Source organism: Danio rerio, chromosome 8 (assembly GCF_052040795.2).
Source record: "Danio rerio strain M-AB ecotype USA chromosome 8, GRCz13ab, whole genome shotgun sequence".
Lineage (NCBI taxonomy): Eukaryota > Metazoa > Chordata > Actinopteri > Cypriniformes > Danionidae > Danio > Danio rerio.
In genome coordinates this window covers 43,027,744-43,051,053 of record NC_141028.1, presented here as the reverse complement: position 1 = coordinate 43,051,053, position 23,310 = coordinate 43,027,744, and the positions used below count along the sequence as shown (strand labels likewise).

Here is a 23,310-nt window from a genome sequence, read left to right as displayed (position 1 = left end):
AGGTCTTTAAATACTGGTTTGTCTGTCAGAAATTTATGTGAGGATCATTTTTACTTTTCAGTTACCCATACAGTGAAGATTACACTAAACCTACACAGTACATGAACACACGATGTCCCGCATGGTGTGACCGCATCCTAATGTCTCACAGTGCAAGAGACATCATCCATCGGGTGGGTTTATATCAACCTTGGCTTTTTACAGTATAAATAAATATGTTCTTACATAAAGAAATATCACAAATAAAAATATGTACAATATGTTTGACTTAAATAAACAGTGACTTGTATTGTTTTGTGTTTGTTTATTCAATGTTTGTTTTCTGCAGAGGGAGGAGGGAGAGGGTGAGAGTAGTGTAGTTTATGACACACTGGGTTCCAACATCTGCATGGGAGACCACAAGGTGAGTTAGATTGTTCAGTTATATACCCTTCATTTTATTTTGTCAGGATTTGCTGATGAATGAATCAGAGTTTTAACCATTTACAAAAAAAAATAAAAAAATCATGTATTTTTTTTCTATCCAGCCTGTTTTCCTGTTTTTTCCACTAAAGACATATGCACATTGACACAATGTTGGGAAAGTCAAAGGGTAAGCTATTTGATTGGTTTTTTTGTTGTGTTTACAGTTTTTTTAACTGTTTATTATAGACACTTTACAGTATTTATGACACTGGTAGCAGACAATTATGCTTATTAACCAAAAAAGTTACATATAGCAGATTGAAGGACTCTGTTCTGATCTTCCCCAAGGAGCCATTAGCAGCCCTTATGCCCTCATTTACTGTGACACTCAACTGAGATCAAGCATGAGGCAAGATACACCTATTATTTATGTCTGTAGGACTTTCTGCCTCTTAAGCTACACAAACAAGTCCTTGCACAGCACCTTAAAAGCACCAGTGTTCATTAATTAGAGAAACATCGTATACACATCTATCTTGCATTGTTGTTCCCTATTGGCGTTTTTAGGGCAGGGATTTTGTTTTGCTGCTAGTTTTATGTCAATCAATCAATCAATCATTTGCCATTTGTTCAGCTAGTGGTGACCAAATAAACTTAGTTTATGGACAGAAGTAATCCTAGGATTTTACATTAAATTATTTTGGTGTAAAATGTATTGATTACCTTTTTTAACATTCAAGCGAATACATCAATATGATATCCTTTGTAAAACAAATTCAGTCTGCTATAACTGACAACTAAAAACCTAAATAGTATAATTTAAAGAGTAAGTTTATCTAAAAATTATATTTCTGCTATTTATTACATCATAAGATCATAAAAGGAATCAAAAACATCAAAATGACTTCAGTGGTTCAACTAATCATACGAAGCTCCATGAAAACTTTAGTGTGCCTAAAAAAATTGTAAAAAAACTCTTCAGTGTCTTCTCTTCCTCCTCAAGTCATTAGTGTGCATTTTGGGATGTTCAGGATACTCCCATTAAAGTCAGAAGCACAACATATGAGCCATAATAAACATGCACCTTGATGAGGAAGATATGGGCAAGCACAGTCGTTTCTTTGGTGCACTAAAGTGTTCTTGGATCTGAGTATGATTACATTTGAACCACTGAAGATGGACCGTTGCCATCTATAAAGGGTGATTAAGGGTGCTTTCACACCTACACTTTTGTTTCGGAACGTGTCTCGTTTGCCTAGTTAGCGAGGTTCGTTTGGCATATGTGAACTGGGCAATCGCGCTCTGTTCCGCGCCAAAGTAATCGCTCTGAGATCGCTTAAATGAGGTGGTCTCGGCTCGATTAAAACGAACCCTGGAGCGGTTCGATTGCAGCGAGAAAGCGATCGATCCGAGCGCAGTTATATCACAGTGTTTTATGGATATGTAATAGGCATACAGCTTTATGAAGAGAGAATTATGAGTATGGCGGGAAGTTTCGCAAATCTCCGAATGCCCGCAAATGGGTGAAAATCTCCCGGTAATCTCGCATCTCCCTCCCGATCCTCAAATAGGGTACGTCGCGCACCCTTCTCACCCCTCCCCACCGCATCTCTCCTCACTCTTCGGACACGTCGCGCGCACCTTGTCAAACACCATCAAACCACCACCTCTCCTGACAGCTGAGCGAGACTCTGCAAAATAAACCCTGACACTCTGACCAATGTGAGATGAGTTTACTCACACGTGACTTGTTTTAGGTTTTTTGGTCTGATTAGAAACTTTGCAGTGTGAAAGCGAACCGCACCAAGAGCAAAAAGCAACAATGTAACATTTGTAATCTCTGTTTCGTAACAACTGAATCGATTCACAGGTGTGAAAGCACCCTAAATTAAATTCAATTTGTGATCTTAATTTGTATTCTGGAGATGAACAAAGGTCTCAGGGATAGGAATGATTTGAGGGTGAGTAATTAAAGGTGTAATTCACCCTAAAATATACACACAATCACCATCAAGTGGTTCCAAACCTTAATTAATTTTTTTATCTGTTTAATACAAAATAAGATATTTTGAAGCTGAAAACCTGCAATCATTAACTTCCATAGTAGAAAAGAAAAATCTTATTTTCTATTTCCATTTTTGTTAGCTTTGCCTTAATAACATATTTTTTTTTCTGTGAACTGATTGATTAAAATAAAAATAAAATATGTAAATATGAAATATATAAAATTATTTAATCGAAAAATGTAGAGATTGTAACCAAATGATGTGCTGTCAATACAATATAGCACAAATGCAATATAGAGCTATATACTCATCAAACTGCTGGACAAAACTATGTATGTGAGTGACAGTGCTTTACACTGGAATAATGAGAAAGAATTAATAAAATATACTTTTCTAAACATACTTGGAAATATTATACATTTAATTCCAAACAGATCAGTCATAATTTCTTCAACCACAAATCAAAAAAAGTTGAGACAGTATGGAAAACGCAAATAAGAAAAGAAAATAGTAATTTCGCAAGTTACTTTTACTTGTATTTCAGTGCAGACAATACAACAAACAATATTTAATGTGTTCCTTTTTTTTTAAATAAACACAAATTGCAATTTTTTAGTTCTTGCAACACATTTCAAAAAACGTTGGAACAATAAAGCATATATTTAGGGACTAAAGACACCAAGTGATGAAGTGTTTCAGGTGTAATTTTGTCCCATTCTTCCTGCAAACATGTGTTAAAGTGGGCAACAGCATAAGGTCTTCGTTGTCGCATTTTGCGCTTCAAAATGTGCCACACATTCTCGGTTGGAGACAGGTCAGGACTGCAGGCAGGCCAGTCAAGTACAGGAATCTTCTTCCTTTGCAGCAAGGAGTTTGTAGTGTGTGCAGAATGTGGTTTTGCACTGTCTTGTTGAAATATGCATGGTTGACCCTGAAAAAGTAGGCAACATTTTGTGCTCTAAAATCTCAATGTATCAAAATGTATTTTTCAGTATTAATAGTGCCATCACAGAAGTGCAAGTTACCTTTGCCAAAGGCACTGATACAGCCCCATACCATGACAGAGCCTGGCTTTTGGACTTGTTGCTGGTAACAATCTGGATGATCCTTTTCTTCTTGGGTCCAAAGCAGACAGCGTCCATTCCTCCCAAAAAATACCCGACATACTGATTCATCTGACCACAGTACATGTTTACACTGTGTGATGGTTTATTCCAGATGCCTTCAAGTTCAGTTGATGGCGCTTCTGGACACTGTTAACATAGGGCTTCCTTTTGGCAAAATACAGTTTTAACTGGCTTTTGTGGATATAACTACATATTGTGGTATGTGACAAAGGTTTGCCAAAGTAGTCCTGAGCCCATATGGTGATATCCTTTATAGATGAATGACGCCTGATGAATGACGCAGTGCCACCTGAGAAATTGTCAGTTGTTCAGCTTAGGCTTGCGCCCTTGTCCCTTAAACACTAATATTCCTTGAATCCTTTAATTATGTTAGTCACTGTTTATGTTAAAATATCCAAAGTGTCTTCCTATCTGTCTTTGAGGAACATTGTATTTAAGCATTTCAATAACTTTCTTATATATTTGGGAATTCTCAGTCCATCTTTTCTCGTAAAGGACTAGATGCTGCTTTTGTACCAAATCTTAATGACAACCACCTGTTGATATCACCTGTTTCAAATCACATCATTATATAACCAATTTACTGTATTTCTAGCCCTAATTTGCTCCTGTCACAACCTTTTTGAATGTGTTGCAAGTCTGAATGACAGAAAAGGATGTATATTTTCAAATGAAATTAAGTTGAACAGACAAAACATGAAATATTTTAGTTCATATTGTCTGCAGTGAAATGTAAGTCAAAGTAAATTTGGAAATCACTACTTTCTTTTTTATTTACATTTTCCATACTGTCCCAAGTTTCTCTGATTTGGGGTTGTATATCTTTTTAACCACATTTTTACATACTCATAAACCGAATGTCTTTGCTAACATTTACACTCTTTACACATTTTACAATATCACTTTATTGGTTTAAAGATTTGGTCATTATTTATTTTGAAGACCTGTTTCCTCCATATATTATTTTCTGTAGCCTTTCAAAATATATGTCAAACACATAATCAATCTGATGAATAGCAGGTTTGTATGAGAACATAATTAAGACGATGAATGTAAATATAATTTGTAAATTCATTTCTCTCTTCATCAAGGTTTCCTGTGTTGTTCATTGTCTACCCAAGGGTTATTCTTTGGACGTCTCTACTTACCATGCAAGAACTGTACAGCAAGAATATACTCACTTTTAAACATGGAGACAATGAACAGTCCCCTACCCAACCCAGCACACATGACCTTTGAAATCTCCTGGCAAGCTTAAGTGGAAATGCAACTTTTCGTCTTTTTTGCTGTCTGGTTTTCTCATCAGAATGTTTACCAACAACTTCAAGCATGATCAGCATGACTTAAGAAATGTCTAAAAAATATAAAAATAAACATGGAATAAAACAAAGAAAATAACAAAGACACTTTACTCACAAACTCACAGCTCCTCACCTTTTACAAGCAGCCAAGTTTCAGATTTTACATCGAGTATATTAACTCAAGATTACAACTCCATTGGTTTGCTTCAAATCATTGTTAGGATTGCTAAAAAAATAGCACATCATATCCAAACGCAAGCTGCTGCGACGCACAAGCTTTGCTTTCAGTCCGGAATCATCATCTGCATTTCATCTGTGTGAGATTGCCTTTAATAGGAGTTGTTCTGTGAAAATATTGTTCAGCTAGTCTCATTTTATTCTTTACTCTTCCAGATGTGTGAGTATGAATACGTAAGCACCTGCTGTTGCATTTACACTCACCTCAGCACTTACGGGCTTCTGTGAGTTTTCAGCGTCAGTCATTGTCTCTGTGGAGTTGTTAGTCAGACTCTCGGATCAATAGAATATGTACAGGACAGCAAGGGACAAATTATTAAGCCATTAGCACTTGAGAATTATGGAAATCCAACCCAGAGTGCCCTGGCCTGGAAGCCTCCCAGACTTTTAATTAGAGCACTAGTGCAATGTTGAATGCTAATGTGGAGTCTAAATTCTGAAATGTGTTAATCGTTGTAATTGTGTTGAATCGTCTGTGCATGCTATCATTTTCATCTGTGTTGGTTTAGCGTTTAATATGTTTAAAGCTAGTTGCTATTACCAAGGATTCAGAGTGGTAATAAGCTGGTTTTTAAATTGTTGTATATTCTACTTTTCTTTACTAATTGACTTTTAATTGTAAATAGGTTGGGCCGCATTGTTATTTTTAAACCATCTTGTTTTAACATCAAAATGTTGAGCAGTCAAAGATATGTAGAAATCATATTTATAATATATTCATTCTAAAACACCCCTTTAAATGTTCTCCACATCACATTGCTCATTTATTTTCAAAATCAAGCGACTTGCAAAGTATGACAGGCTCTGACATCTTAACCCAACATGAATTTATTGATTAAATCAATAGAATCTGAACTTCCATGCATAATTTACGTGTGAGGGTTAAATGGTGCAGCCCACCTGTCAATAATGGACTTGTTGTAGTTGATTCATGGTATGGTCAACATAATTTACTGTTCTCGGGGGCATTTCTCCAAACCGTGTTCAATAGGAGGCCACGGAGTCACTGTAGGAGCGGCGTCAATGTCATTTAGCATTTGAGATTTTACTGATAAACACAAACACTACAGTCTTTTAAGATTTATGTTCACTGTTGTTAGCATGCTAAGTTAAACATGTGTAGCCATTCATATTTGCACTTCTTTTGGGGGCTTACTTTACTTTACGGTGAGCAATTTAAGACCATAAATAATAAAAGAGATACATCAGAGCAGTTGTAAAATCATCATGTAGCTTATTTTAAATGTCTTTTTTTGTGTCTTTTGTCCCTATTTCTTACGTATGTCTTAGAATGTTAGGCAATGTTTTTAAAGCATTGTTATGGTGTGAGCCCAGAACCATTGAAAACTGTGTTTGTCCAGAAGATGGATGGTGTTTTGAGAAGTCTAAAATAAATGGCATACTGCTTGGCCAGGGGGAAACTTGTCGATAGGATTAGATTTGCCACTAGGAAATTATAGGTCGTTCAGAGTAAACATATGCATAAATCTTGCTTAAACAGTCATATTCACACTTAAAAATTCACTTTCCACTCTATATAGTGACTAATGATGTACGCATTACTTGAGACTGTGCCAAATATTCTTTTATTTCCTCAAAATAAAGATTTTTTTTCTCAAAGTTTTATGATATTTGTCTAAGCTTGTGTTTGGTAGATCTGTTGTAACAGTTGTAACATGCAGTAGATACTGTACAGTAGCTGCAGTGCATTTACTCTAATCATACCTCAGTAGGTGGGGAAAGTTGAATTGACATGAAACAGTGTGAAGACCATCTTGATGTACTACCTTCTGCTGCACCAATGAATGTTTTCTTAAATATGCTGTCTTATTTCTTAATAAACTGTATATATTCGTGAGCGTTGTGGATTTTTATTCCTAAAAGAAGAATTTGCAGCATGTTGATATATTGAAGTGTAATCAAATGATAAAATCTGTTCCAAATTAGGTATTGATGATATACAGTTGAAGTCAGATTTGTTAGCCCCCCCTGAGTTATGTGCCCCCTGTTTAATTTTTTCCTAATTTTTTGTTCAGAGAAGGTTTTTTCAACACATTTCTAAACGTAATAGTTTTAATAACTCATTTCTATTAACTGATTTATTTTATCTTTGCCATGATGACAGTAAATAATATTTGACTAGATATTTTCTAAGACACGTGTATACAGCTTAAAGTAACATTTAAAGGCTTAACTAGGTTAATTAGGTTAACTAGGCAGGTTAGGGTAATTAGGCAAGTTACTGTATAATAATGGTTTGTTCTGTAGACTGTCAGAAAAAAAAAGCTTAAAGGGGCTAATAATTTTGTCCCTAAAATGTTTTAAAAAAAATGAAAAATGCTTTTATTCTAGCCGAAATAAAACAAATATGACTTTGTCCAAAAGAAAAAATATGATCAGACATACTGTGAAAATTTCCTTGATCTGTTAAACATCATTTGGGAAATCTTTAAAAAAGAAAAAAAAAAAATTCAGAAGGGGGCTAATAATACTGACTTTAACTATATATATATATATATATATATATATATATATATATATATATATATATATATATATATATATATATATATATATATATATATACACACATACATGAATATAAAATAACTGATTTATTTAATCTTTGCCATGATGACAGTAAATAATATTTTACTAGATATTTTTCAAGACACTTCTATACAGCTGAAAGTGACATTGAGCTTAACTAGGCTAATTATGTTAACTAGGCAGGTTAGGGTAATTAGGCAAGTTGTTGTATAATGATGGTTTGTTCTGTAGACTAACAATCTATAAAAATATATAGCTTAAAAGGGCAAATAATTTTATCCTTAAAATGGTGTCTAAAAATTAAAAATGCTTTTATTCCAGCCGAAAAGAAACAAATAAGACTTTATCCAGAAGAAAAAAACATTATCAGACATACTGTGAAAATTTCCTTGCTCTGTTGAACGTAATTTGGGAAATATTAATAAAATAAAATGTAAAGGGGGGGCTAATAATTCTGACCTCAATTATATATATATATATATATATATATATATATATATATATATATATATATATATATATATATATATATATATATATAAAATATAGTTGAAGTCAAAATTATTAGCCCCTCTCTAAATTGTTAGCCCCCGTGTTTATTTTTTCCTCGATTTCTTTTTAATGGAAAGAACATTTTTTGTAACACATTTCTAAACATAATAGTTTTAATAACTCGTTTTGAATAACTGATTTATTTTTTCTTTACCATGATGACCAAGAAACTTCTATACAGCTTAAAGTGACATTTAAGGCTTAACTAGGTTAATTAGGTTAACTAGGCAGGTTAGGGTAATATATAGGCAAGTTATTGTATGATGGTTTGTTCTGTAGAATATCGAAAAAATGCTTAAAAGGGTTAATAATTTTGACCTTAAAATGTTTTTTTTTTTATTATTAAAAACTGATTTTATTCTAGCCGAAATAAAACAGATAAAAGACTTTTTCCGTAAGAAAAACTATTGTCAGACATACTGTGAAATAGTTAAAAAGAAAAATAATATTTAAAAAGAAAATAAATTTAAAAAGATATGACTTACTGGAGTCACGAAAATGAAGGACCAGTTTGTTTGTTTTTAGACACTATGAATCCTAATATACTGAGCTTTTATTAACATTTAAAATTGCGCAGCTGTTGTTAAGAATTTGCATTAATGGATTAATGGGAAGATCGATTAATGACTGGTCAGTTGTTTCAAATTGAGTCAGTTTACATTAATTGATCATAGTCATAATCATTATGAGTCCTTTTAATTGAGGTGCAGTTAAGATGAGTATACACAAACACACACACACACACACACACCAAAACCATCTGCTATGTGATGTAGATTAAAGGATCTTGGATCTGACTAATCTCTCCCTGTAGACAACTGGTCTGAAAGGAGCCATTAGTTGACAGTTGACAAATGACCACTTCAAATCAAGTGCTTGCTGATTTGCTTTTAAATTATCAGAGGTAATTTTACATTCAGTGGCATTTTTCGACAGGAGGCTAAAGCTAAACCCTTATCTTAACATGCTTAAAACGAATTGTTTTTTTATAATCTGAGTGCAGAATTTTTTACCATTTTAAAATTTATTTTTTGCAAATGTAAGGATAAAAAAGATTGTAGTTTTCAACATAACAGGACAAACTCAACACTGAAAACAGATATTTATTGAGCATTTCCATCATAATTCATTTACAGATAATACACGTTTTAAATTTGTAATATATATTTTTTGTAATGTTTTGCATCATTAAGGGAATATCTGTATACCCTGACATTTCACAAATGTGAAAGAATTTTGATTCATTTGCAGCTTTTTATTCATTACAGCCAATGAGTAAATGATTCACAAATGTCAGTAAACGGTCAAGCCAGTGTGTTTATGCCATACGTTAAAAATAAAATAATATAAAAATATAAGAAATAAAAAAATAGAAAATCATATTAAATGGAATTAAATTACTTGCAAATCTCGACACACATTGTCACGGCCCGCGGTGTTCTCATGTGAAAAATGTGGACTTTTACACAATAAATCTGCCTTTTCTAGTTGCTATATCCTCATTTACAATTCCAGTTAGCCTACACAATAAAAAAAACATGTTAGCCTAATTAACAGTTTCCGTATGTTGTGTTGTCTGTTTATTTATGATTGTGAATTGCATTATGGAACCTATAGCTTGATATATGCTCTGCCGACTTTTGATATTTAAAATAAACTCTACAGTTTCACTAAATGACCTTTATTGACATTTTACTATTTTGAAATAATATGTGTAAGAAATAATATAAATTTGAAACAGAAAATATATAACATGGTTTTTGTAGGCTACCATAATATGCAACACCAACTCACCTTTTCTAACTTTTTAAAAATGATAAAGGTCTAATAATGCGATTCAAAAGCATGAATAAAGAGGAGGAAAAAAACATGAATCACAAAATACGAAAAACAGCCAATTCACGGATGCATTTTCTCAGTTTTTTTCTACCACTTTATATTAGTTGTCTTTTTTTGGCAAAAATGGTAGACATTTTTTAATAGGCTTAGTAGAAAGTGGTACCAAGTTGTATAACAGTTATTTATCACTGTTTATTTGTATAATTTCAGACATTCCGGGTTTATTAATGGATATGCATGTTGTCCCATTATGAGTTCGCATTCAGATATGGTGTGGCCCCAGGCGCAGTACTGAGAAAGCTCTGCGGTGTTTGCGCAGCAGCTGTCGTATCTTCTCATCGTCTGTGTCGGGGTCCAGAGGTTTGTTGTACTCCTCGTCCTCCACCTCATTTTCCGACCCGTCTCCTGCACTCTCCCCACGCGAGGTCTGTGTGGAACTGGGCTCCGTTGCGCTCTTTTTCCGCCATTTAGTACGCCGATTCTGGAACCACACCTGCGACGAAAAAACATGATCAACATGGTGCTGTTATTTGTGCTGTAATGATAAATAAATGAAATAAATTATCTCTTTGATAATGTTTTACGACAGGGATACCTCCCTGCAACTTAACCAACTTTATCCATTACACAACTATTATTCATTATACATTTTTTCTTGGAAAATGTTAATGACCATAAAATGCTAGGTGTGTTTTCTTACTTTAACTTGTGACTCAGTCATCCCTAGCGAGTATGCCAGTCTGGCTCTCTCTGGTCCTGCCAAATACTTGGTCTGTTCAAAGGTTTTCTCCAGAGCAAAGATCTGATGCCCACTGAATGTAGGTCGTGTGTGCTTTTTTTTCCCCACATTCTCAGGATTATGCCCCATATCTATGGATAAAACACACAACTTTGACAATCAGTTTATCTGAACATTGTGACATGTATGCTGATCAAATGGATCAAGCATAAACTTAAATAAACAGAAACAGAAATAAACAAACATATAATTCATTCAGTTACATTATTTAAATTGTTTATGGAACAAAAAAAATTTTTAAATAAAGAGATGACAAATTCTAAGACTATAGAATTCAAGAGATAAAAAAACAACATCTGGTAATATAGAATTTAAGATGTTTATTTCTCAGAAATATATTGTATGTAGATTTCACATCTTTCAAAAAAACATTTTATTGAATAATTGCACATTAACTGAATGCTTGACAGCTGTATTGTCCACAGAACACATTATCCCTTCTGATAATTATTGTGAAAAGCACTATACAAATAAACTTAAATGAACTTAACAAAAATTAACAAGTTGATCGTTTATTTGTATTATTTTGTAATGTTTAAAATGTAAAATTTAATTTGTCATATACACCGTCATACACAGTACGATATGCAGTAAAATGCATATAAAGTTTTCTGTTATACAGGTACATTTTTATATATTTAATATGATTTATTTACATTTCAGTATATTTTATGCCCATATCTTAACATAATGAAGTATTTGAAAGGATGGAATTATTTATATTTTTTTCACTTAAATTTAATATATGTCATATATAGTCAGTTGTATGTATACACTATAAAATCACCCAATTTCAACCCCATCTTATCAGTCTAAATTGTTTTCCTCACCTAATCTAAAGTCAAATGTTAAAATGCTATCTTTCTTATTATCTCTCTTTTAATTTAATACTTTTCTATAGGATGCTTTAAACTAATTTATTTTTGCATATACATTAGACTAGTCGGTACCAAAGCCAAAACTAAAAATAATATAGCAAAAAAACTTTACAGAAAAAAAAAAACCAGGTCACAGTCCAAAAATGTGTACACTAAAGTAATATGTTTAGCAAAAATATTAAATAAAATATCTATAAACTGGAAAAATCTAGAAATATTAAAAAAAAAAAAAGGTTTAGTTGAGATTTTGAACTTGATTGCATTTAAATGTATTCTCCTTCTATTCCTAAAGGTGTTATGTGACCAGACGCTTATTTTAATGGTGGTAACTGTTTAATAACATTTTTCTATACAGTAGATAGATAGATAGATAGATAGATAGATAGATAGATAGATAGATAGATAGATAGATAGATAGATAGATAGATAGATAGATAGATAGATAGATAGATAGATAGATAGATAGATAGATAGATAGATAGATAGATCCTTAAGTGATTCTAACTCTTCACAAGTTTTTGTTGAACACAAAAAATTCATATTTTTAAGAATGTTGGAAACTGGTAACTATTGACATTCATAGGGATATATGTGGAAATTAATGACTACCGGTTAAACAAGTTTCTTTAAAACATTTTTTGTGCTCAACAGAACAGGTTTGGAACTAGTGGACAGTAAGTAAATTATTACAAATGTATATATAAATGAATGTACACATAAATAAGGAAAATGGATATATTTACTAACCAGCATTCAAGGAAAATGTTACATTGTTAGTACCACACATGATAATTAATCAAACCTCAGACTTACTGTTGCCACACTGCTGTCTCGCGCCTCTCCACTCATACCCTCCATCCACCCAGCAGCTGCTGCTTTTACCCTTCATACCTGCACATTCGACAACAGGTTTAGGAAAAGTGCTCAGTCCTGATGGGGTGTAATCCCGATTATAATACACCCCCGGACTGGGAACAGTTGTTCCAAAGCCACCCATGGATGGGTACCCAGACAATAGTGCAGGGGCTCCTGGACCGCTCACCATGGATCGACTCAGAATGTCACTGATGCCATGCGGAGTGCCAGCCTGTAACTGTGAGTTGATATTGGCAGGGCCAAGCTTGTAGAAGGAGTTGGGAATGGAGTACTGGCACACCGGGGCCTTGATGTCTGACGGAAATTGGTTCAAGCTGTTGTTAAAGAGGAAGGATCCTGAGATGTTGGACTCCATGGAAACCAGCGTGCGCTTCTTCTGTTTCCTGTGATGATAATGTTGATTCCAGGCAGATTTTTTTACCAAGGTCCTGGCATCACTTGCACTTGAAGTGCCTAGTCCAGTTCTAAGTTAACACAGCCCGACAATATTCTGTTTAAAAATCTAAAGTATTTCCTGAGCTCAATGTGATCCTCATCTAACCTAGAGTTCAAAATGCCTCAAAGGTCAGGTGAGAGTCTGTTTCACCCCTCTTCTCAATTCTTTAACTAGTCCATAATGGATGCCGTAGTGGGACGTCTGAGAAAGTGAGAGTGCACTAGGTCTTTCATTTCCTTAACAAAATGTACCTTACACCAAAATGGCACTTTCTTCATAATGATGGACAATATTTGAATAGTCTTCCTTGATTGGTTGAGTTCTTAGCGTCTCGAGCTTCTCATTGGTCTGTTGCAGGAGGAAAGCTTTTGATTGGTTGTCATCTGATTAATAGTTTTTTAAAAAGTCTGGGTGAAAATAAGTTGCTTTTTGATGCGGTGTCTGCTCTGGCTGTGGAGGAGCGGGTAAGAGGCATAACAAGGAAATTGGATTTTCTGTCCTCTTTCACGGTCATTTGGGAAGGCAGTTACATCATCATGCTCATCAATTTATTTGTGGCGTTGTGGATAATGAATAAGAATTAGCTTGGTGAGTGCTATATTTTTGTTGTGAATTTCTGGACTGATTCATTTTATAGAGAGTACTGTTACAAAGATATAAAATTATGTAATTCATGTAAAATATAATAACACAACAAAAATGTGTATATGTGAAAACACATTTTTAGTACATAATTTGACACTTCCCATGCGACATTTGTGATATATATATATATAAAAAAAGAAAAAACTTGAGGGGTGAATGTTCAAAGCTTTAAGTAAACTCTAAGTAACATATTTAACATATTGACTTAATTTAATCAATTTAAATCATTGTATGAGTTATTATCATAAATTAATGCATTTACATGTATTGTAAGTTTTTTACACACAGTTTTATACATATTATATACAAGAACCCATTGAGTAATTTAAATATATCAGTAGACCAGTGAAAATAGGTTAATAGGGGAATTTTTATTTTTTTTGGACTTGGTGGTGTTAGAGATGAGCAATCTCACTATTAGCAAAATATTGCCGATCATTCATTCCTTGCACAACGACAACAAGATTAAGCAGGCATACTGAAAGCATCCTTAAAAAAGGCAAATGCCAAGCTCAGGAGCTGAACCTGAAAAAGGTTGTCAATGTTTTGAAAATTACAACAAAAGGAAATTATGCAACTGATCTTGTCTTAACTTGAACTTGGCCTTGAATTGAGACAAGAAATAAAAGAAACCAGTCTCTTTATTCACTTAGAGGCTTCAAATATTCTCCCCTTGTTCGCGTGGGTTTCCTTCGAGTGCTCCGGTTTCCCCCATAAGTCCAAAGACATGTGCTATAGGGGAATTGGATAAGCTAAATTGTCCGTAACAAATTAAACAAATTTAAACATTCATCAAAGATAATACAAGTAAACATATCATGCAGTTTTGAAATGAAAATTTTTATTATTAATATTATTATAGGAAAAAAAGTTTTTGACAACTTGTATGGAGTAAGGAATTTTGGCTGACTCATCTTTGCAAAATTGTTGTAATTCAACCACATTTGAGGGTTTTGAAGTGTCATACCACAGCAACTCAATTTAATTCAGGTGATTGAATTCTAGCTTTGACTAGGCCACTGTAAAGTGTTCATTTTGGTTTTCTTCAACCATTCAGATGCGGACTTGCTGGTGTGCTTTGGATCATTGTCCAGCTGCAAAACCCAAGTTTGCTTCAGCTTAAGGGCAACAGATTCTCCTTCAAGATATTTCGGAACACAGCATAATTCCTAGTTCCATTTAGCATAACACAAGTCTTCCAGGTCATCAAGCAGCAAAACAGCCCCAAACCATCACACAACTACCACCACATTTAATTTTTGATATGATGTTCTATTTTTGAAATGCAGTGTTACGTTTACATCACACATAACAGGACACACACTCAACTTTTGTTTTGTCAAACAACAGAGTGTTCCCAATTGTCTTGGGGATTATTAAGATGTTATCTGACAAACCTAGACAACCGTTTATGTCAATAACACTCAATTTAACTAAGGTAAGTGGTGTGTGAATTTCTTTGTATGTTGTTGTGGGGTATTTTGTGACCTCTTGGATCAGTTGTTGCTACGCACTTGAGGTAATCTTGGTCCGCCAGTCACAACTAAAAAGGTTCTTTACTGTTCAATAATTGGAAATTGCTTTATAACATTTTCTAGATTGATAGATCACAATTATTGTCAATTGTTTTTTAAAATGACTAGCATTAAAAAACCTTTTGGTCTACTTTACTTTGTCAGGCAGGTCCTATTTAGTGATTTCTTGATTGCAATTGGAGGTCGGGGTTATGTACAGTATCTATGTAGTTTAGCATCTTGTGTTCTGTTGATAATAAATACCTTAATTTACAAATTGCAAGATGTGTTTACTTGTGTTATCTTTGACTAATACTTAAATTAGTTTGATGATCTTAAACATTAATGTGTGACAAACATGTAGAAAAAAATAAAACACTTTTTCACCCTATAGTGCGGGACAACATAAAAAAAATCTAACCATTATTCACATCTCATATGAAACAAATTCAAAAGTTGTTCAATAACACTTAAGGTGTTAACAACTAAGGTGTTTTACAGCAGTTTTCGCTTATTGAAAGTTACAAATAACTTGTAAATATTAGCTTAAAATAATCAAATTAAAACTTGAACAAAAGCTATTTGCCATTGCCAGAGTATTTGGTGAGAATTAAGAGTTTCTTACATCAGTGCTTCTCAGTTCCTCTTCTTTCTTTACCAAACTGTTCTTAGATAACCAGCTGGACAGATCACTGCTTCATGCATGAACTGTTTTCAGACTTACAGGGTCCCTACATAGTGTTTACTACTAACCTGAGCACATGAAAACTTTTTTTAGACAAATTATCTAGGTCAAACACAGAGCACCTGCACACTGCTGTCTGTTGTTTGTTGTACGTGATGTCATCTAACCCATGCCAGTGTTCATCAGCCCACCTCTCCTGTGACCCATGGACTTGGTCGGCATTGCTGGGAATGCCCACAAAAATTTCACAACCATTTGTGCGTAACAGCCTATTAGAATGAATGTATGGAAACCTTGTTGGACGCTTTATCTTCACTTAAAAAAAAAAAATAAAAATACTATTTATATAAGTTGCTGTGTAGTTTGTATTTTTTTTACTTTTGATAAGTTTAAAAATTCCGATCTTAAAAAAAAAAAATCTTTTTTAAAGTTTTTTTTTTTTTTTAGGTTTAACTCGTATGATTGCAGAGAAAGCTTAACATGCTGTAATTCATAAAAAACAAACAAACATGCAATTACAAAAAACACCAGAAAATTAAAAAAAGATCTTCATCCTTTTGACAGCACATGTGCTACAAATCCTCACAAAGCATACACATTAATAAAAATGTTTTGCATTCTTTCAAAACGCAAACGATTTACAAAAACATGCTGCATTTTCTCACAAAAACACATGCACAACACAGCAGAAATCTTTCAAAGGCACCCAAAAACATGACGGATGCCGCTGTGCCATGAGTATTGCTTAGTGAAGTTGTAGGTAATCTTAGAAAAATGTTGTTTTTTTTGTTTATTTTAACATCCTGATCCCCTTGTCTTTTGTATTTTATTAGCCTAAATACCTGTAACCTAAATTACATTTATGGTCCCCTTGAAATATTTCCATTGTGTTCCGTGCTTTTTACAAGTGTTGTGAGAATTTGCAGGCATTTTCATAAATTGTTTGTGTTGTGAGAAAATGCAGTGTGTTTTAATTATTTTCTGCAATGTGATGATTTACAGCAATGTGATGATTTTACTGTCAAATAGATAAAGATCTTTTCTCCATTTGCTGGGTTTTTTTGTAATTGCATGTTTTTTATTTTATTTTTTTTTAAATTGCAGCACATTAAGCTCTCTCAGCTACCATACTAAGGACCCTATCATACAACTGGCACAATATGGAACCGGGCCTGTCGGACGTCATTAGTTGCTATTTTCAGGCCAGCGCATGTCATTTTTACTTTTGCACCACATTGTTTAAATAGCAAATGCATGTGCGATACTGTGGAGGCATGCTGGTCTGAAAAGAAGGTGTGTTAGGGTCAGTGTCCTTAAAGGTCACATTCCTTTAAAAGAGTAATTAGTTGTAGTTACTAGTTACTTCTTACAAATAGGTCGTGGGACAGTGTGAGAGACAACCATTAAATTCAACGTATCATTATAAATATATAAATATTCTTGCCTTTCATGTCAATGAGGATGCTTATATTTTCAGTTTGCAAAAGCTATTTTTGAACTTGGATTTGTTATCGTTCTGACATCTGGTCGTTGGTATGTGCGACTGACCTTGTGTGTGTGCTTTTGTGTGAACGGCCACACTACTCTGTCACTGATTGGCAACCAATGGAAACTTACTCAATTTAAGCCAATCATAACATTCTCAATTACACCACGTTCACAGACATACCAATCACCATCACTGGGTGGCTATGTGTCCCTCCTTAGCCCCTAACACACACCCCAGAGAAACAGAGTTCCTATGGCTGAGAAAGATGCTACTGTACTTTCATGAAAACTGAGTGTTTTCAATAATAGTAACGGGCATTTTATGGTTAATAATGGCAACAGCGTTGTTACAGGGGAAACAGTAATTTATTTGATTACTTGTTACCTGCAAAAATAATCACCATTAGTAAAGGAGTTAATTTATAGCCCTATTATTACCATCACTGGTTAAGGTGCATTTTTGATGTGCTATTTTGAGGAACTGATATAGTCCAGAGGCTATGAATGTCTTTAGTAGAGTGTGCACCACTATTTCCTTACTCAATGAAAGTAAATGAGTAAAGTTAAAAGTGAAGGTAAAGTAAACAGAAAAAAGGGGCTAAATGGAGGAGGCTCTCCATTATCTCGTGCTGCAGATGGAATGTTTAACTGTTTTTCTCGCCAGTGAAGCATTCATTTTTTTACACTTACCAAGTTTGCCATGTAAATAGAAAAATGCACCATTGTGCGGCAAAACTGACTCTTAAAGGGTATGGGAGATGAGACTCTGATTGGTTTAAAGCACATTATGCTCGAAGCACACCCATACAGTAACTCATTCAGAGAATAAGCACAACCATTTAGACCATGCACCCAGGTGCAAAACTTATTTTTTCGTCCTTAAAATAGCAAAAGTAGATTCAGACACTCATTTAATAATTTTGCGTCTGCGCTTTAAACGTTGTGCTTAGATCATTAAAATAGAGGCCTATGATTGTTGTCTCTGGGTTTTTAGTCTCAGTGAGCAATGGACTTTTTAAATTAGCAAAAATGTATATTAAAAATGTCTTAACATACAATAAAATAATTGATAGCATGAATTAATTCATTAACAACTTTATAGTTTTGAAGTAGTTTTGGAGTTTTAATAGTTCTGGACTATCTTTCACACACACGCACACGCCCACGCCCACGCTCACACACACACACAAACACACACACACACACACACACACACACACACACACACACACACACACACACACACACACACACACACACACACACACACACACACACACACACACACACCTTTTTGCAGCAGGCAAATTCACATAGAGGTAATGATTTTTATACTGTACAAACATTCTGTCCCCTACCTCTACACTCACAGCATACAATTCCTATCTATAGAGACAATTAGTCCAAGATTCAAACTTTTAATCCGACTTGTGTTTATTTTTATAGTGTTTTTTAAAACATAGATTGTGCTTTTTAAAACATAGATTGTGCCAGATAAGCTTAAATAAAGATAAAACATATGGTGAACATATGTGAAGTAAAGCTCATCTGGGGCAACCAGTTCTTTTCTGTCATAGAGAAGGTTCAGGTTTAAAATAAATATTGAAAGGTAATGTGATAAAAGGGAAATCTTCTACAGTATGTGCTTCAGGACATAAGTAAATTATCGTATGTTTTTCAGATGTTATTAGTTTTGGCAAAGATTAAAAAACAAACATGTCAAAAGAAAAAAATAATCAATTTATTTAAAGATGTCACGTGAGATTGGGTGAACTCACGCTTTTGCTTTTACTATTCTTGCAGTATTCTTCTTGTTTGTGGTGAAAATAAATAAAAACAAAATAGGCACTGGATCTCAGTTGTTGTAAGTGAAGTAAAAACAAATGTACACCACCGCTAAATACAAAATGTATGTAAAGATTAAATCCTATGTTATAGTACATAATACTTGCTACAAAAGATATTTAAAATGTCTTATGATTTTAAGATTGTAAATGTTTTGATAAAGGTTGAAGAACCAAACATGTCAAAACAAAATAAAAAGTCACATGTTTTAGAGGTGGCAATTGAGATCAGATGAACTCATACTTTTGCTTTCATTATGACAGATAGTCTTGGCACACGTGTTTGTGGTAAAAAGAGGGAAAGGGGGATAGGCCCTGAATCTTGGTTGTTTTTTAACTGTATTTTATGATTTAAGTACAAGGAAGTAAAAATATTTATTGCCCACCACTGCTGAATACCCACTATATTTAAAGATTAATTCCATTTACACTTCTCACAAAAGATAAAGCACACGGGTTGAAATTTACAAACGTTTGTTTTGTTCATTACTTCAAACGAGGTAATAATATGATTGAGCATATCATAAATATAGTAACCTTGACACAAACACTCAAACTGAAAGTGAAATAATACTGAGTTTTCTAGATATGGCCTTGTTGACCAAGTAATTAGCGTAAAACTTTAAACTGACAGTAAAAAAGGGCCATTGAAGCTTGGATATGCCTGGTTTTAGAAAACTAAATATGCAGAATTTATTAAGTTATAGCTATATTGCATGTCCATTTATGTTAAATAAGTTTTCTAATTTAAAAAATGCCTAAATAAATTAAAAATGCAGCATTGTATGTAACCGCATGAATACAGCAGGAAATGTAAACCGTTCTACAAAATCAAGTAATGATTAACCAACAGAGTGAAAGTGAAAGTAGCCTACACCGATGCAACAGTCTATAGCAATTTATAGTAAATGATGGCAACTCAAGATTCTTTGTTTTTTCTGTCCATCTTTGATTGATAATATACTTCAAAACAAATAAAAATGTAGTTACAAATATATCAATAAATTGTCTATAAGGAAAATTTTCTAAAATATTAAATTAATATAATATGAATGTATGGGGGAAATCAAATTAAGGTAGCCTATATGGAAATGTGAAAACGTACTCATAGAAACATCCAACCTCAAAAAAAAAAAAAAAAAAAAACTTTTTTACTTGTTCAAACTACTGTTCAATCCACATAAATTTGTTAAAAAGTGTTAAGTCAATCGATTTGTGTTGGGACAATATGCATGAATTGTGTGGAACCCAGCATTTTTACAGTGCACATTTGTGTGTGTGTGTGTGTGTGTGTGTGTGTGTGTGTGTGTGTGTGTATATATATATATATATATATATATATATATATATATATATATATATATATATATATATATATATATATATAATTTTATTTTATTTTTTCTTTTCTTTGAATGCATTAATCATATGCAGCATTAAGGAATATTGATTTCCCGGAAAGAAGGCAATTCCACAAAGCAACTTTCCAGAGATCCGCCCCTAGTCCCTCCTCATATCATCATCCTATGAGATAAAATAGTATAAACTACAACACGTGCATTTAAACAGCAACAAAACTCCCCACTTTGACAGAAATTGATGAAGGGTAGCTACTGAAGATACCAATAGCTAATGAAGAAATCAGGATGACAGAAAAAAAGAAAGGTAAGATTTTGAAATAAGATAATGGTAACTTGTGAACAACAATACAGAAAAAAGACAATGAGATAGGGTTAAACAGTAATTTAGAATTAGGTTTTATGCTTCATTAACAAATCAATTTACAGCAATTCACATATTTTAATTGTCAATAAATAATTCGATTATTGTTAATATTATTTGTTATTAAGAGTTTCGCGCAATACTGGAAAGTGATTGTTGTGTGTTGCGTCAAGAAATCTTTTCAAACTGGTAGGCTATATTGGTGCGTAGCAGCGGCATCTAGTGGCCTGATGCCGGTAGAGAATTGAAACTTTGCTTTCCCCTTAACAGTAATCTCTGAATGACAACTAAACTAAATTCTTGGTTCCGTCCAAATTTACTCTTGACGCGCTTGGAACGATGCAGCCTTGTATTATTGAACCAGGCTGACCTATCTGTACCGGTTAGCTTAAAATAATGATTAATGGATCAGACCAACTGGCAATTAAGTATAAGCCTACATATATTGGGAAAATATGTTGATGCCAGATTTTTTTTTTTCTTTGCCAGAGAAAGTGAAGTGCGTGTGTCACACGTCGTGGAGCCTGAAAGCGATTTCTTTCCACTCAGCTGTGAAGGGTCGTCTAATAACGTTGAGTGAAGATGGTCGTCAGGTGACTAGGGATGTTTCGTCATTCTGCCACGGACTGACATTTAGCGGGCGACAGGTTAAAATAGAGGAAAAGGTGTGCCTGCGAGTCGAGCAAAGTGTTGGACGTTGGCACGGAGCACTGAGGGTCGGATTTGCTCATGTTGCACCCGATCAAACAACGTTACCACCTTTTGCCATTCCAGACTTGACAAACTCACCACTTTACGCGGCAGTTGTAGTTCCCGCGGACACTTGTCGACCTGGCTCAGATATTCAGTTTTGGTTGAAGAAGAATGGCTGTCTGCGCGTACAAAGTTCTGATGGTAGAACACAATCAGTGCCAACTGCCCTGAATGTCAAGTGGCCCATTTGGGCAATTATTGACGTCTATGGACAGACCACAATGGTGACGATGCTTGGTGAGGCTTTTTTGAGTTTTCAATAAAAAATAAAAAAAAATTAATAAAATAAAAAAACTAAATAAAACAAATAAACAAATATTATTAAAAGAAATAAACTACTTTTTTGCTGGTTTGTTTTAATATTGATTGGCTTAATATACAACACAGGAACATAAATGTTTAGTGCTTTTCCCTTTGCCTAACAGTGCATGTGGCATGTCTGTGTTATAGGTTCCAAAAAGAAATGTTTTATTTTCACCAGAAGGTCTTGTCCTGCTCTCACACACATCAAATACACTGAAGATCAAGACATTCAGCAAACAAAGAAACAACTGAGCATGCCGGAGCAGGCAAACCTGAGAAAGGTTCATCTTGTCAACACAGGTAATGTGATTATGAAAGAAGATTATGTCCAAGGCAGCCATTGTATGTAGTTTTACCACTTGTTATCTTTCTTTTTCTTCCTCAGAACATGATGGCCAAAACTGTGAGGAATGTGTAGTGTGTTACGGTGATGCAGAAAACACTCGTTTGAGCTGTGGTCATAAATGTGTTTGCACTCCGTGCGCCATGAAGGTTTATATGACATTTGGTACGTGCCCTCTCTGTCGTAAGCGATTTGATTTTTTCCAACCATATGGCAACTAGTTTACTGTCAAACTAGTGACTTTTTGTTGTATATATTTTGCACAGTGAATTACAGATATGTTTTCTAATGTACAGATCTAACAGTGTGCAGAATTTGTGTACTGTATTTGCACTCTAAAGTATCTCTCCTTAGTAAGTCACCTTGGATATATCTTTACAGTTTGATTGTATATTTATACATAGGCTATTCATGTTTTAATATAACATGTAGGCCTATCTGTGATGTAAAATTGTATAAAGTATTGTAAAAAAAAAAGTGTATTTAGGTATGTATATACTGAAAATATGTAGACTATATCTGAACAATGATTGTTTTTCTTCCAAAAAGAATAATAAAAAAAAATTATATATATATATATATATATATATATATATATATATATATATATATATATATATATATATATATATATATATATATAATTTAAAGGATTTTGTTGATTAATTTGCCAAAAAGTGAAGTGTAAGGGGTTGCACTCTTGAACATATTTCACTAGGTGTCAGTATTGCATAGGTAAACATAAACTCCAAAGAACAGGTACCCTGGCAAAGTGCGTTTGATTAGTTAACGTTTACGCTAATTTGAATTCTTTTAAGATGTTCATTTAAAACGCCTAAAAAGTAGTAGCATTTACAGTACATCATCTTTGATAAAAGCACATTTTATCTAAAGTACGAAAATAAAATGTTTATATTGATATTTGCATATGGATATTTTTAATGTTTATATTGATGTTTATATTAAACTTTTTTGCATTTTTGTCTATGCCCTAAAGTGAGACCAAA

At 33.6% G+C, this 23,310-nt stretch overlaps 3 protein-coding genes across 9 annotated transcripts in view; 2 read left to right on the top strand and 1 right to left on the bottom strand.

The window, feature by feature from the left end:
* Positions 1–6,934, top strand: part of inpp5l (inositol polyphosphate-5-phosphatase L) — a 49,118-nt gene extending 42,184 nt beyond the window's left edge. For 2 of the 6 annotated variants that reach the window (XR_015497258.1, XR_015497257.1), the window contains 5 exons: positions 62–173; positions 329–403; positions 528–592; positions 754–814; positions 4,630–6,934. Coding sequence is in view for 4 of the 6 variants with exons in the window: in XM_087263848.1 (XP_087119974.1) it covers positions 62–173; positions 329–403; positions 528–569 (229 nt within the window). In the remaining 2 variants the exon portion in view is untranslated. 6 annotated transcript variants of the gene reach the window in all.
* A 3,345-nt stretch (positions 6,935–10,279) lies between these two features.
* Positions 10,280–12,925, bottom strand: nkx6-3 (NK6 homeobox 3). The gene is given in 3 exon segments (NM_001166140.1): positions 10,280–10,510; positions 10,718–10,887; positions 12,508–12,925. Coding segments are annotated over 3 exon segments (819 nt in total).
* Positions 12,926–20,694: 7,769 nt separating this feature from the next.
* On the top strand, positions 20,695–22,843 carry LOC101885672 (E3 ubiquitin-protein ligase NEURL3). 2 transcript variants are annotated; one of them, XM_087264043.1, is made up of 4 exons: positions 20,695–20,847; positions 21,394–21,894; positions 22,108–22,260; positions 22,346–22,843. In XM_087264043.1, exons 1-4 carry the CDS (start codon positions 20,829–20,831, stop codon positions 22,522–22,524), a joined length of 852 nt encoding a protein of 283 aa, XP_087120169.1. In that variant the 5' UTR covers positions 20,695–20,828; the 3' UTR covers positions 22,525–22,843. The 2 variants fall into 2 exon arrangements, with proteins under 2 accessions (XP_087120169.1, XP_087120170.1); XM_087264044.1 differs by lacking the exon at positions 22,346–22,843 and having other exon boundaries at positions 22,139–22,260.
* Positions 22,844–23,310: the final 467 nt, after the last annotated feature.

What these genes read in the sequence shown, in the direction of transcription:
- LOC101885672 (XM_087264043.1), top strand. An exon ending in CACAATGGTGACGATGCTTG is followed by an intron (nt 21,895 to 22,107) that starts GTGAGGCTTTTT and finishes TCTGTGTTATAG; the next exon opens with GTTCCAAAAAGAAATGTTTT. An exon ending in GGTTCATCTTGTCAACACAG is followed by an intron (nt 22,261 to 22,345) that starts GTAATGTGATTA and finishes TTTCTTCCTCAG; the next exon opens with AACATGATGGCCAAAACTGT.